This window comes from Hylobates moloch, unplaced genomic scaffold (assembly GCF_009828535.3).
Source record: "Hylobates moloch isolate HMO894 unplaced genomic scaffold, HMol_V3 SCAFFOLD_12, whole genome shotgun sequence".
NCBI lineage: Eukaryota > Metazoa > Chordata > Mammalia > Primates > Hylobatidae > Hylobates > Hylobates moloch.
Window position 1 is genome coordinate 101,213,585 of NW_026652287.1, and position 12,031 is coordinate 101,225,615.

Below are 12,031 nucleotides of genomic sequence, written 5' to 3' on the forward strand. Positions count from 1 at the left end.
CAAGACCAGTCTGGCCAACATGGCGAAACCCCGTCTCTACTAAAAATACAAACATTAGCCAGACATGGTGGCACGCACCTGTAATCCCAGCTATTCGGGAGGCCGAGGCAGGTGGATCACTTGAGGCCAGGAGTTCGAGACCACCCTGGCCAATTTGGCAAAACTCCATCTCTACTAAAAATACAAAAATTAGCTGGGCGTAATGGCACACACCTGTAATCCCAGCTACTCAGGAGGCTGAGGCACGAGAATCATTTGAACCTGGGAGGCGGAGATTGCAGTGAACCGAAATGGCGCCACTGCACTCCAGCCTGGGTGGAGTGAGATCTTCTCTCAAAAAAAAAAAAAAAGAAAGAAAGAAAGAAAAAAAAAGTTGTGCTTGATCATGCTTGATGGAAAAAAGGTGAGACCTTCCTTTCGACACTGAGTCTGGTAGAAATCGGTGTTACAGGGTAGCTAACGTTTATTGAGCACTTACGAGCCAGTCACTGTTTTAAATATTTTATGTGTATTACCCACTGGATCCTACAACAGTCCTATGAAGTGGGTTTTATCAGTGCATCCATTTTACCATCAAGGCAAGAGAGAGTTGGGGAAGGGTGCTTTCTGAATGCTGCTACTGTGTCTGGAGTTGGTTCCTTCCTGTGGGTTTGTGGTCTCGCTGACTTTAAGAATGGAGCCACGGACCTTCGTGGTGAGTGTTACAGCACTTAAAGATAGCACAGACCTAAAGAGTTGGCAGCAGCAAGATTTACTGTGTAGAGCAAGATAACAAAGCTTCCACAGCGTGGAAGAGGACTCTAGCGGGGTGCCGCAGTGGCTAGCTTTTATTCTCTTATTGTCCCCGCCCATATCCTGCTGATTGGTCCATTTTACAGAGCGCTGATTGGTCCATCTTACAGAGTACTGATTGGTCCATTTTACAGAGTGCTGATTGGTCCATTTTACAATCCTCTTGTAAGACAGAAAAGTTCTCCAAGTCCCCATTCAACCCAGGAAGTCTAGCTGGCTTCACTTCTCACTACTACCTTTCTGTAGCTGCTACTACTACAGTGAGTAGACGGCAGTGCTGGGATTCGAACCCTCTGTCTTCTGGCTTGGAAGTCTTAACCACTGATCACGTCTTCCACTTGGCTACTCCTTGGGAAATGCCTGGAAAGAAGCTACAGCACAGAGCACAGGGGGGTCTAAGGACCATTCCACGGGGCTCAGCCAGCAGGACTGCGGGGCTGCAGGAAAGGACAGTCCAGCCCAGGGTCCCAGCTTCTCCGCCACTCAGGTTGGAAGTCTCGGGTTGCAGTTTTCCTGGGGCTCAGGGGCGGATACCAGCAGGAGCGCGGTTCTGGCTGCGCCAGTCAAAAGTGACCAGTGCGCCCAGGGAGATGAGAACCAGACAGGCCAGCCCCAGGCGGACGAGGTTCCCCTGGGTGTAGTCGGAGGAGCCAGAGTCTGCGGGCGGAGCCGGAAGAGAGGGGCCATCAGCTCCCGGACCCCAAAGTCTGGGCCCCGAACTCCAGGTTTCCAGCCCCTGGGGTGGACTTAGGGACCTGACTCCACAGTCTCAAAGTTGAGGGGAGTCGATGGAGGCTTCAACTCCTGGGTCCAGGAAGAAGGGGCTGGGGCCTGGACTCCTGGATCAGGAAGGAGGGGCTGGGGGCCTGGACTCCTGGGTCTGAGGGAGGAGGGGCTGGGGGCCTGGACTCCTGGGTCCAGGAAGGAGGGGCTGGGGGCCTAGAGTCCTGGGTCCGGGAAGGAGGGGCTGGGGGCCTAGAGTCCTGGGTCTGAGGGAGGAGGTACTGGGGCCCGGGAATCCTGGGTCTGAGGGAGGAGGGGCTGGGGCCCAGGAATCCTGGGTCTGAGGGAGGAGGGCCTGCAGGACTAGACCCCTGGGTCTGAAGGAGGAGGGGCTGGGGGCCTGGGCTCCTGGGTCTGAGGGAGGAGGGCCTGGGGCCTGCATTCCTGGGGCGGAGGAGGCGGGCCGGGCCTCAGGGCCCTCACCTTCCCAGCTGATGACCAGCACCTCGCTGCGCTGCGACAGCACGTAGGGCGCGGAGGGCGTGTGATAGTAGCAGCTGTAGGTGCCCGGGGCGCGGGCGCCCAGCAGCGGGAAGTCGGCCCAGGGCTGCGCGGAGTCGCGGTACTGCAGCGGGGCCGCCACGCCCTCGCGGTACAGCACGAAGCTCATGTTCCGCAGGCGGCCCGCGCAGCGCAGGCTCAAGTTGGCGCCAGGAGCCACCACCGGCCCGGGCAGCGCCACCAGCGACGGCCGCGGGAGCTTCTCTGCGGAGACGGTGTGAGGGTCCGGGGCCGCGTGAGCGTCTTCCGCTCGCTCGCTGTCTTTCTCTTTCTGCCTCCGTCTCTCGCTTTCTCTCTGCCTCTCTCTCTCTTTCTGTCTCTCTCTCTTTCTGTCTGCCTGTCTGTCTCTCTGTCTGCCTCTTTCTCTCTCTCTGCCTCCCTTTCTCTCTGCCTCTCTTTCTCCTTCTGCCTCTTTCTCTCTCCCCCCGCACTGTACCCCTCTCTCTTTCTCTCTGCTCCCCTGTCTGTCTCTCTCCCCCTAGTATCTCTGTATCTCTGTCTTTTCTTGTGTCTGCGAATCTATCAGTTTGCCAGCCTCGCTCTGTCTCTCTTTCCCTATATCTCCCTGTCCCTCCCCCACCTCCCTTGTTCCACCCACTTCTCCTCCCCGACCCCAGGACCTCACCTGTCACCAGCAGCTCCAGGGCATCGCTGGGCTGGGACCAGACACCCGGCCCCCAGTCTGGCCTTCGGTAGCAGCAGCGGTAACTTCCCCCTTGGGCTGGAGTCACCTCTTCCAGAAAGAATTCTGCCAGCTCGGAGGACACATCCCGGAAGAGAAGGGGAGCAATCTCTCCAGGCTTGAAAAGTCCAAATCTCCAAGCAGGTTGGGGTGCCCGGCACCTCAAGGTCACGTTGACCCCAGGGGTCACAACTGTAGCCGGCTGAGCTCCCAGCCATGGCTTAGGGTAGTATGAAGCTGGGGGGACTGAATAAACAGGGCTGCCTGGGTCCTCGGGCCTCCTGGGAGCCCCAGAAGATGAAAGGGAAGTTGGGGAAGGAGGAAAATCACCTTGGACGATTACTGCCCCTTTCTTAGCCTCAGTTTCCTGTTTGTAAAATCGGGGAGAGACTGGACTACAATCAAGGCTTGTTAAAACCAGGTGCAAATCAGAGGGGCAGGAGAGAAACTTCTGAGCTTTACTCCACAGTTTGTAAACATAGTTTCAAAAGGTCAGGTCCCAGAACTCTGTAATTTTATTATTATTATTATTTTTAAGTAATGAGATGGGGGGGTCTCCCTATGTTGACTAGGTTGGTCTTGAACTACTGGCCTCAAGCAATCCTCCCAGCTCGGCCTCCCAAAGTGCTAAGTTTACAAGCTTGTGCCACCACGCCCAGACTTTTTTTTTTTTTTTTTTTTTTTTTTGAGGCAGGGTCTTGCTCTGTGCTCAGGCAGGAGTGCAGTGGCATGTTCTCAACTCACTGCAGCCTCAATCTCCTGGGCTCAAACAATCCTCCACCTCAGCCTCCTGAGTACCTGGGACCACAGGCACATGCCACTACACCAGGCTAATTTTTTTTATTTTTAGTAGAGATGAGCATTCGCTATGTTGCCCAGGCTACTCTCGAACTCTTGGGCTCAAGCAGTCCTCCCCCCTTGGCGTCCCAAAGTGCTAGCATTACAGGTGTGAGTCACCACGCCCAGCCAGAACTCTAATTTTAAATAGCGTTCCAGAATATTTGCAATATAGTATTTCAAGAGTTGCCAAAACTTGCTATTTGGAAAAAAAAAAAGTTGGAGCCCTACCTCACACCATTTCCCAAAACAACTTCCAGATTAATTAAAGACCCTGTGTTTCATTTTTTTTTTAACTATAAAAGTATTCAAAAAACTACAGGAAAATATATTTGTCTTGGGGTAAGGAAGGCTTCTTAAAATATAAAATAAAAAGTTGTATGGAAGATTAATTAATTTGACCACTTCAAATTTCTTAAGTTGTGTATGCTAAAAGACAAAACTAGAGGACAAATGACAGTACTGGCAGATATCACTTATTCACAAATCACACAAATTAAGAGTACAGGAAGGCCGCTGGGTCCGGTGGCTCACAGCTGTAATCCCAGCACTTTGGGAGGCCAAGGTGGGTGCATCACCTGAGGTCAGGAGTGCAATACCAGCCTGACCAACATGGTAAAATCCCATCTCTACTAAAAACAGAAAAATTAGCCAGGCGTGGTAGTGCTAGCCTGTAGTTCCAGCTGTTTGGGAGGCTGAGTAGGAGAATCACTTGAACCCTAGAGTCAGAGGCTGCAGTTAGCTGAGATCATGCCACTGCACTCCAGCCTGGGCAACAGAGTGAGAACTCCATGGTGGCATGCACTTTGGGAGGCTGACGCTGGAGGATTGTCTGAGCCTAGGAGTTTGAAGCTGCAGTGAGCTATTATAGAGCCACTGTACTCCAGCCCGGGTGACAGAATGAGACCCCGTCTCTAAAAATGAATAAAAATAAGGGTCAGGTGAGGCGGCTCATGTTTGTAATCCCAACACTTTGGGAGGCTGAGGCAGAGGGATCACCTGAGGTCAGGAGTTCCAGACCAGCCTGACCAACATGGTGAAACCCTGTCTCTACTAAAAATAAAAAAATTATCCAGGCATTGTGGTGTGTGCCTGTAGTCCCAGCTACTCGGGAGGCTGAGGCAGGAGAATCCCTTGAACCCAGGAGGTGGTTGCAGTGAGCCAAGATTGCACCACTGCACTCTGGCCTGGGCGACAGAGGCTGGTCTCTAAATAAATCAATAAATAAAATAGGTAGAGATAGCTATAATGACATAGTGACACTGAAATATCTCCAAGAGAGTTTTTGTTTGTTTGTTTTTGAGGTGGAGTCTTGCACTGTCACCCAGGCTGCAGTGCAGTGGCACAATCTCAGCTTACTGCAACCTCTGCCTCCTGGGTTCAAGCGATTCTCTTGCTTCAGCCTCCTGAGTAGCTGGGATTACAGGTGCGTCCCACCACACCTGGCTAATTTTATTTTATTTTATTTTATTTTTTAGTAGAGACGGGGTTTCACCACGTTCCAGGATGGTCTCCATCTGACCTTGTGATCTGCCCGCCTCTGCCTCCCAAAGTGCTGGGATTACAGACGTTGGCCATTGCGCCCGGCCCAAGATCCTATTTCTTAAGCCCTGTACTGTGCCAGGCTCAGGGTTTTGCACGTGTGATTTGATGAAATCTCACAGCGGCCCATTTTACAGAGAAGGAAATGAAGTCTTAGCAAGCTGTGGCTTGTTCAAGGTCATATGGTCATATCAATGAATACGATGGTAAAACAGAGGCCCTAGCTTAGGCCTCTGCCTCAGAAGTTCCTGGTCTTCAGTACTCACCTATAATGGCCACTAAGGGGAATGAGAAGAGAAGGAAGGAAGGAATGGAGGGAGGGAGGAAAATAAGGATATCTGGGATGGTATTGGGCACCAAAATAAAATCTGAGTAGTTGGAAAAGGGGTGTCAGCAACATAAAGGAGAGTGGATGGGGTGGCTACTCACCAGACGGAGTGATGTCTGTGTGACACAGAGGCCCTGTAGAAGGTTGAGGGACTAGTTCCTTTTTTTTTTTTTTTTGTCTGAGACAGAGTCTCACTCTGTCGCCCAGGCTGGCATGTAGTGGTGTGATCTCAGCTCACTGCAACCTCTGCCTCCCAGGTTCAAGTGATTCTCTTGCCTTAGCCTCCCTCATAGCTGGGATTACAAGTGCCCGCCACCACACCGGGCTAATCTTTGTATTTTTAGTAGAGATGGGGTTTCGTCATGTTGGTCAGGCTGATCTTGAACTCCTGTCCTCAGGTAATCCGCCCGCCTCGGCCTCCCAAAGTGCTGGGATTACAGGCGTGAGCTGCTGTGCCCGACAGCGAGTTCCTTTCAAAGCCCTTTGTGGCCAGCCCCATCTCATTGGTAGCCCAGGAATCTGAGTCCCCAGCTCCTCTCTCCTCTGGGAAACGAGAATCTTATCCCTCCCTCGGGTTCAGGAATCTGGGTCCCCATTTCCCTCTTCTCTCAGGAGCTAAGAGCCCTGTTCCCAGCCCCCTTTTCCCGGGGAATCAGGAATCCTGGCTTCCATCCCCCTCCCAGATGAGAATCTAGGAGTCCTCCCTGTCTCCTGCCCTCTTCCTGCCTCAAGAGCCAGAGAGACCTGTCCCCACTTCCTTCCTCCTTCCTCTTTCGGGAATCTGTGTTCTCTTGCTTTAGGACCCAGGGGTCTGGGCCCTAGTCCTGTTCTTTATTTGAACCTAGAACCCCAAACCTGCTGCCTGGTCCCCCTGCAGGGTGTCTGGGTCTCCACCTCCTCTCTTTCTGCCCCCAACCCCAGCCAGGAACCCAGGGAGAAAAAAGGGGCGGCTCACAGAGGGTCAGCAGCTGGAGGATCAGCATCAAGGCCATGGTGGGCAGCTATCCGCTGGAGCTGGAGCCGGGGCTTGGTCGCACCCTCTTCCCTCCCAGGAAATGAGGCAACATCAGAGAGCCAGACCCAGATACTCGTTTAGGGAAGTGAGTATCGAGGTGGGGGCCTGTGGGTGACTGTGTCATAGCCCTATGGCACTGTGGAAAAAGTTAGCAGGGGTGTCAGTCATAACCTGTGGTGTTCATTCATTTAACTCTAGAAACAAATACTAGTCGGGAGGTGGAGGCAGGAGGATCGCTTGAGCCCAAGAGTTCAAGAGCAGCCTGGGCAACACAGCAAGACCCTGTCTAAAATAAATAAATAAATAAATTGTGCCACTGCACTCTAGCCTGGGTAATAGAGTGAGACCATGTCTTTAAATATAGATAGACAGACAGAAAGATATCTGTCTTGTTTTAAAAATAAGAACCTAATATGTGCCAGACTCTTGCTGTGATTGATTGACAGATAGATAAAAATTAGCACCTATTATGTGCCAGGCCCTTGCTGTGATTGAAAGATAGATAGATAGATAGTCCGACTGAAAGACCCAGACCAGGTCAGTTTCTTTCTTTCTTTTTTTTTTTTTTTGAGACGGAGTCTCGCTCTGTTGCCCAGGCTGGAGTGCAGTGGTGTGATCTCTGCTCACTGCAAGCTCCGCCTTCCGGGTTCACGCCATTCTCCTGTCTCAGCCTCCCCAGTAGCTGGGACTACAGTCGCCCACCACCACTCCCGGCTAATTTGTGTTGTATTTTTAAGTACAGACAGGGTTTCACCATGTTAGCCAGGATGGTCTAGATCTCCTGACCTTGTGATCCGCCCGCCTCGGCCTCCCAAAGTGCTGGGATTACAGGCGTGAGCCACGGCTCCTGGCCCAGACCAGGTCAGTTTCTTAAGTGATCTGAGCTATAATGGCGGCAACAGGGCACTCGGCCCGCAGAAAGCTCCTAACCCATCTGGGATGAGACCTAGCGCTTCCAGGACGAGCTGATGTTGAGCTGAGACCTCGAAGGACAGGTTAGTCATTCACCTTCTCCCAGGCTCAGTTTCTTCGTCTGTAAAATGGGCTTTCATACATAAACTATAAAATGAGGACTATTTTGTTCTGCCTTAGGTGGGTCGCAGCAGGAGGACTAGTCACTCCGGAGCGACTTCTAGGCTGCGACTAAGGAGGTTCCACGCAGGTCCGCAAAGTCAGGCTTACGCTTGTCCTAACACTACTTCCTTTACCTCCACGGCTCCATCTTTGTTCTGCGCAAGTGCGCACGCTCAGGCTCCGAAAGCGGAACCTCGCACAGAGGGACCACAACTCCCAGAGTGCTCCGCATCCTGGCTTTTTCCTCCACTTCTGCTCCAGGGCGCACGCGCAGCCCGGGGAGCGGTTTCTCGCGCATAAGGACCACAACTCCCAGAGTGCTCCGCGTCCTCGCCGCTGTCGCCGCCGCCGAGACCAAGATGGCTGCGAGTAAGTGCAGGTGCCGGTGGCGCGCGGGGCTCGGGTAGTTTCGGGAACCTCCGGGCGGTCCTGGGACTGAGGTGCGTCAGGGCAGGGGTGGAAGCGATGGGGTCCGTGCTGGAGGGGGACGCAGAAGTCACGAGGGGGCTCCTCCAGGGCAGGGGTGGCACGAGAGGGTTAGAGGTCACCGGGGGCAGCTACTTGCAGGGGTGACGCTCCTCGCCACCCCTTCAGGAGTCGGCGCCTTCCTCAAGAATGCCTGGGACAAGGAGCCAGTGCTGGTCGTGTCCTTCGTCGTCGGGGGCCTCGGTGCGTGAGTGCTCTAGGCGCAAACTTGCATCGTCCACCCCCGTCCCCCTACATCCCTCCATCTTGTACCCCTAAAGCCCTATCGCCGCCCTCGGGTCCCCTCTAGTGTGTCTGCACCCCCACGACATCCCCTTATCTATCCCCATACCCATTATAATCTCTCCACCATCGCCCCCCGCATTCCTCTCCACCTACCCAATACGCTCTTAACCCCTCTAAATGAGACGTTCTCAACCCTGCTTATGCCTTAGCAACACCTGAGCACCAAAAATAAATAAAGTCCAGATCCTCCTCCTCCCTTTCATCTCTCCCCCATTATGAATTGAGTTGGCTTGGTTGGAGGTGAGGCTGGGGAATGAATCTGTGTCTTGTGTGATCCTAATGTGCCTTGCGGATTGAAAACCTCTGCCCTCTGTCCTGGAACTGCGCTACTCACACTTTAATTAGCACCGGAGTTCCTGCAGGGATGAGGGCGGGGATTGTTAAAATGCAGCTTTTTTTTTTTTTTTTTTGCGATGGAGTCTCACTCTCACCCAGGCTGAAGTGCCGTGGCGCGATCCCGGCTCACTGCAACCTCGGCCTCCCGGGTTCAAGGGATTCTCCTGCCTCAGCCTCCCGAGTAACTGGGATTACAGGCGCCCAGCTAATTTTTTGTTTTTGCTTTTGAGACTGAATCTCGCTGTCACCCAGGCTGGAATGCAGTGGCGCGGTCTCGGTTCACTGCAAGCTCCGCCTTCCGGGTTCACACCATTCTTCTGCCTCAGCCTCCCAAGTAGCTGGGATTACAGGCGCGCACCACCACGCCCGGCTAATTCGCGTATTTTTAGTAGAGACGAGGTTTCACCATGTTGGCCAGGCTGGCCTTGAACTCCTGACCGCAAGTGATCCACCTTCCCAAAGTGCTGGGATTACAGGGGTGAGCCATTGCACCCGGCCAAACTGTAGGTTCTGATTCTGTAGGTCTGGGGTGGGGCATGGGATTCTGCATTTTTGAAGAGTTCCCAGGTCTTGTCAGTACTGCTGGTCCACCAGCCAGGCACTAGGTAAGGTTCTGAACACTTGTTCAGTGTGGCAGCCACCAGCCACACCTGGCCAGTGAGCACTTGAAGGGGTGCTGGTATGAATTGAGGTGGTATAAGACACACTGGATTTTAAAAACTTAATATAACAGAGGGTGTAAACTACCAATAATCTTTTGTTGATTACATGTTGATGTTTTGGATGTACCATGTTTTTTTTTTTGTTTTTTTTTTTTGGTTTGTTTTTGTTTTTTTGAGACAGAGTTTGGCTTTTGTCCAGGCTGCAGTACAATGGCCTGATCTCGGCTCACTGCAACCTCCGCCTCCCGGGTTCAAGCAATTCTCCTGTCTCAGCCTCCGTAGTAGCTGGGATTACAGGCGCATGCCACTACACTTGGCTAAGTTTTTGTATTTTTAGTAGAGACGGAGTTTCATCATATTGGTCAGGCTGGTCTCGAACTCCTGACCTCAGGTGATCCACCCGTCTCGGCCTCCTAAAGTCCTGGGATTATAGGCATGAGCCACCTCGTCCATCCAAGTATGTTTCTTAAAATTTGTTTCATCTGGCCGGGCGCGGTGGCTCACGCTTGTAATCCCAGCACTTTGGGAGGCCGAGGCGGGCGGATCACGAGGTCGGGAGATCGAGACCACAGTGAAACCCCGTCTCTACCAAAAATACAAAAAATTAGCCGGGCGTGGTGGCGGGCGCCTGTAGTCCCAGCTACTCGGAGAGGCTGAGGCAGGAGAATGGCGTGAACCCGGGAGGCGGAGCTTGCAGTGAGCCGAGATTGCGCCACTGCACTCCAGCCTGGGCAACAGAGCGAGACTCCGTCTCAAAAAAAAAAAAAAAAAAAAAATTTTGTTTCATCTGTATCTTTTATTTTTACTGTGGCTACTAGAAGATATAAAATTATATACCTGGCTCTTACCATCTGTCAGATATCACTGGCCTAGAACATTCCTTTTATGAACTGTACCCCATCCCCCAGGACTCCTGGCTCCCACCCTAGATGGACTGTGGTGACTGTTGTTTGTGCGACCCTTTCTCCTCCAGTTTGTAACAGTCTTTTTTTTTTTTTTTGTGACGGAGTCTCTCTCTGTTGCCCAGGCTGGAGTGCAATGGCACAATCTGGGCTCACTGCAACCTCTGCCTCCCAGGCTCAAGGGATTCTTCTGCCTCAGCCTCCTGAGTAGTTGGGATTACAGGCTCCTGCCACCACGCCCGGCTAATTTTTGTATCTTTAGTAGAGATGGGGTTTCATCATGTTGTCCAGGCTGGTCGCGAACTCCTGACCTCAGGTGTGATGCACCCACCTTGGCCTCCCAAAGTGCTGGGATTACAGGTGTGAGCCACTGTGCCCGGCCAAATTTGTAACAGTCTTGATTTCTCCGGAATGGTCCCATGACACTACTCCCAGGATGCTCCATGATGACCCCTACACTTAAACGTACTCATTCCATGACCAACCCCACTGCTCCCTCCTCTAGGCCCCATTATCTGTGAGTGTTAGGCTCCCACCCCTACCTCCACTTAACCCCCCAAAGAAGAGTTTTAAACCCTCCTGTCTGTAAGTAGGGATCCCGAGGTACCAAGGATCCTCCTGGAGGTGCTGGCCCTCCCTGCTGCCCTCCCCCTTCACACTTTATCTTCCCTTTGCCAAGGCTCAGCTTCTCTTCCCCTCTCCTCAGAGCCACCTTCCCCTGGGCCTCACCCCTGTGTCTCTCCACAGCTGTAATTCTGCCCCCATTGAGCCCCTACTTCAAGTACTCCGGCATGATCAACAGGGCCACGCCCTACAACTACCCAGGTGAGTGGGGGCCAGGCAGGGATCGCTGGCATAGGCCCAGCCTCCCTGTGCTGGGGTAAGGGCAGTTATGGGCAGGTCTTTCCTAAGCAGTTATCAGAGATTCTGCAGTGGTGCCTGGACCCCCCATTCCATTTTTTAAGAATTGAGATATAATTCGTATACTATTCTGTGTTTGTGCTTTGAGTTGTGTTTTGTTTTTTTTGTTTTTTTTTTTGAGACAGAATTTTGCTCTGTCGCCCAGGCTGGAGTGCAGTGGCGTGATCTCAGCTCACTGCAAGCTCCGCCTCCCGGGTTCACACCATTCTCCTGCCTCAGCCTCCCAAGTAGCTGGGACTACAGGCGCCCGCCACCACGACCAGCTAATTTTTTTGTATTTTTAGTAGAGACGGAGTTTCACCATGTTAGCCAGGATGCTCTCGATCTCCTGACCTTGTGATCCACTCGCCTCGGCCTCCCAAAGTGCTGGGATTACAGGCGTGAGCCACCGAGCCCGGCCTGTGCTTCGAGTTTCTATTACTTTTCCAGATTTCTGTCCCTCTCTGGGTTCCCATCTGTGGTGGTGTCTTGGTCTCCATCTTCTCAGGTTTCCCATCTCTTTTGACCCTCGCTCTCTCGTGCGTCGGATCTCTCGCTCGCTCTCTCTCTGGTTTTCCATGTCTCTCAGTCTCTGTATTTCCAGCCTCTTTCTGCATCACTGATTCTCTGACCCTTCCCCTCTCACCCCTGGGGTCCCCCTTCCCTCTCTGAACATAAAGCAACAGACCAGCTCTTCCCTCCAGGGCCCTGGAGACGTGCTGGTCTCAGTGGCCCACCTCCTGTCCCACAGTGCCCGTCCGCGATGATGGGAACATGCCCGACGTGCCCAGCCACCCCCAGGACCCTCAGGGCCCCAGCCTGGAGTGGCTGAAGAAACTGTGAGCACCTCCACTGACAGAGGCGGCCCCTCCCACGGCTCCCAATAAAAATGTGAAAACCAACCCC

The 12,031-nt window shown here is 52.9% G+C and overlaps 2 protein-coding genes across 3 annotated transcripts; one reads left to right on the forward strand and one right to left on the reverse strand.

Annotated features, from left to right (window-relative positions):
* Window positions 1-269: 269 nt before the first annotated feature.
* OSCAR (osteoclast associated Ig-like receptor) lies at window positions 270-6,532 on the reverse strand. Of its 2 annotated transcripts, XM_032171086.2 has the most exons (5): window positions 6,421-6,532; window positions 5,567-5,599; window positions 2,702-3,004; window positions 1,999-2,280; window positions 270-1,449 (listed from the first exon to the last, which is right to left on the reverse strand). In XM_032171086.2, the coding sequence occupies exons 1-5, from the start codon at window positions 6,455-6,457 to the stop codon at window positions 1,313-1,315; spliced, it is 792 nt and encodes a 263-aa protein (XP_032026977.1). In that variant the 5' UTR covers window positions 6,458-6,532; the 3' UTR covers window positions 270-1,312. The 2 variants fall into 2 exon arrangements, with proteins under 2 accessions (XP_032026977.1, XP_032026978.1); XM_032171087.2 differs by lacking the exon at window positions 5,567-5,599.
* Window positions 6,533-7,816: 1,284 nt separating this feature from the next.
* NDUFA3 (NADH:ubiquinone oxidoreductase subunit A3) lies at window positions 7,817-12,027 on the forward strand. Its single transcript, XM_032171104.2, has 4 exons — window positions 7,817-7,923; window positions 8,149-8,223; window positions 10,973-11,050; window positions 11,877-12,027. The coding sequence occupies exons 1-4, from the start codon at window positions 7,914-7,916 to the stop codon at window positions 11,966-11,968; spliced, it is 255 nt and encodes an 84-aa protein (XP_032026995.1). The 5' UTR covers window positions 7,817-7,913; the 3' UTR covers window positions 11,969-12,027.
* Window positions 12,028-12,031: the final 4 nt, after the last annotated feature.

Excerpts from the sequence above, each read along its gene's own strand:
- NDUFA3 (XM_032171104.2), top strand. Across the intron at positions 8,224-10,972 it reads CTTCGTCGTCGGGGGCCTCG|CTGTAATTCTGCCCCCATTG; the intron begins GTGCGTGAGTGC and ends GTCTCTCCACAG. Across the intron at positions 11,051-11,876 it reads CACGCCCTACAACTACCCAG|TGCCCGTCCGCGATGATGGG; the intron begins GTGAGTGGGGGC and ends CCTGTCCCACAG.
- OSCAR (XM_032171086.2), bottom strand. The coding sequence starts at position 6,457 with ATGGCCTTGATGCTGATCCTCCAGCTGCTGACCCTCT. Across the intron at positions 5,600-6,420 it reads CCTCCAGCTGCTGACCCTCT|GGCCTCTGTGTCACACAGAC; the intron begins GTGAGCCGCCCC and ends AACCTTCTACAG. Across the intron at positions 2,281-2,701 it reads CCTGGAGCTGCTGGTGACAG|AGAAGCTCCCGCGGCCGTCG; the intron begins GTGAGGTCCTGG and ends CCGTCTCCGCAG.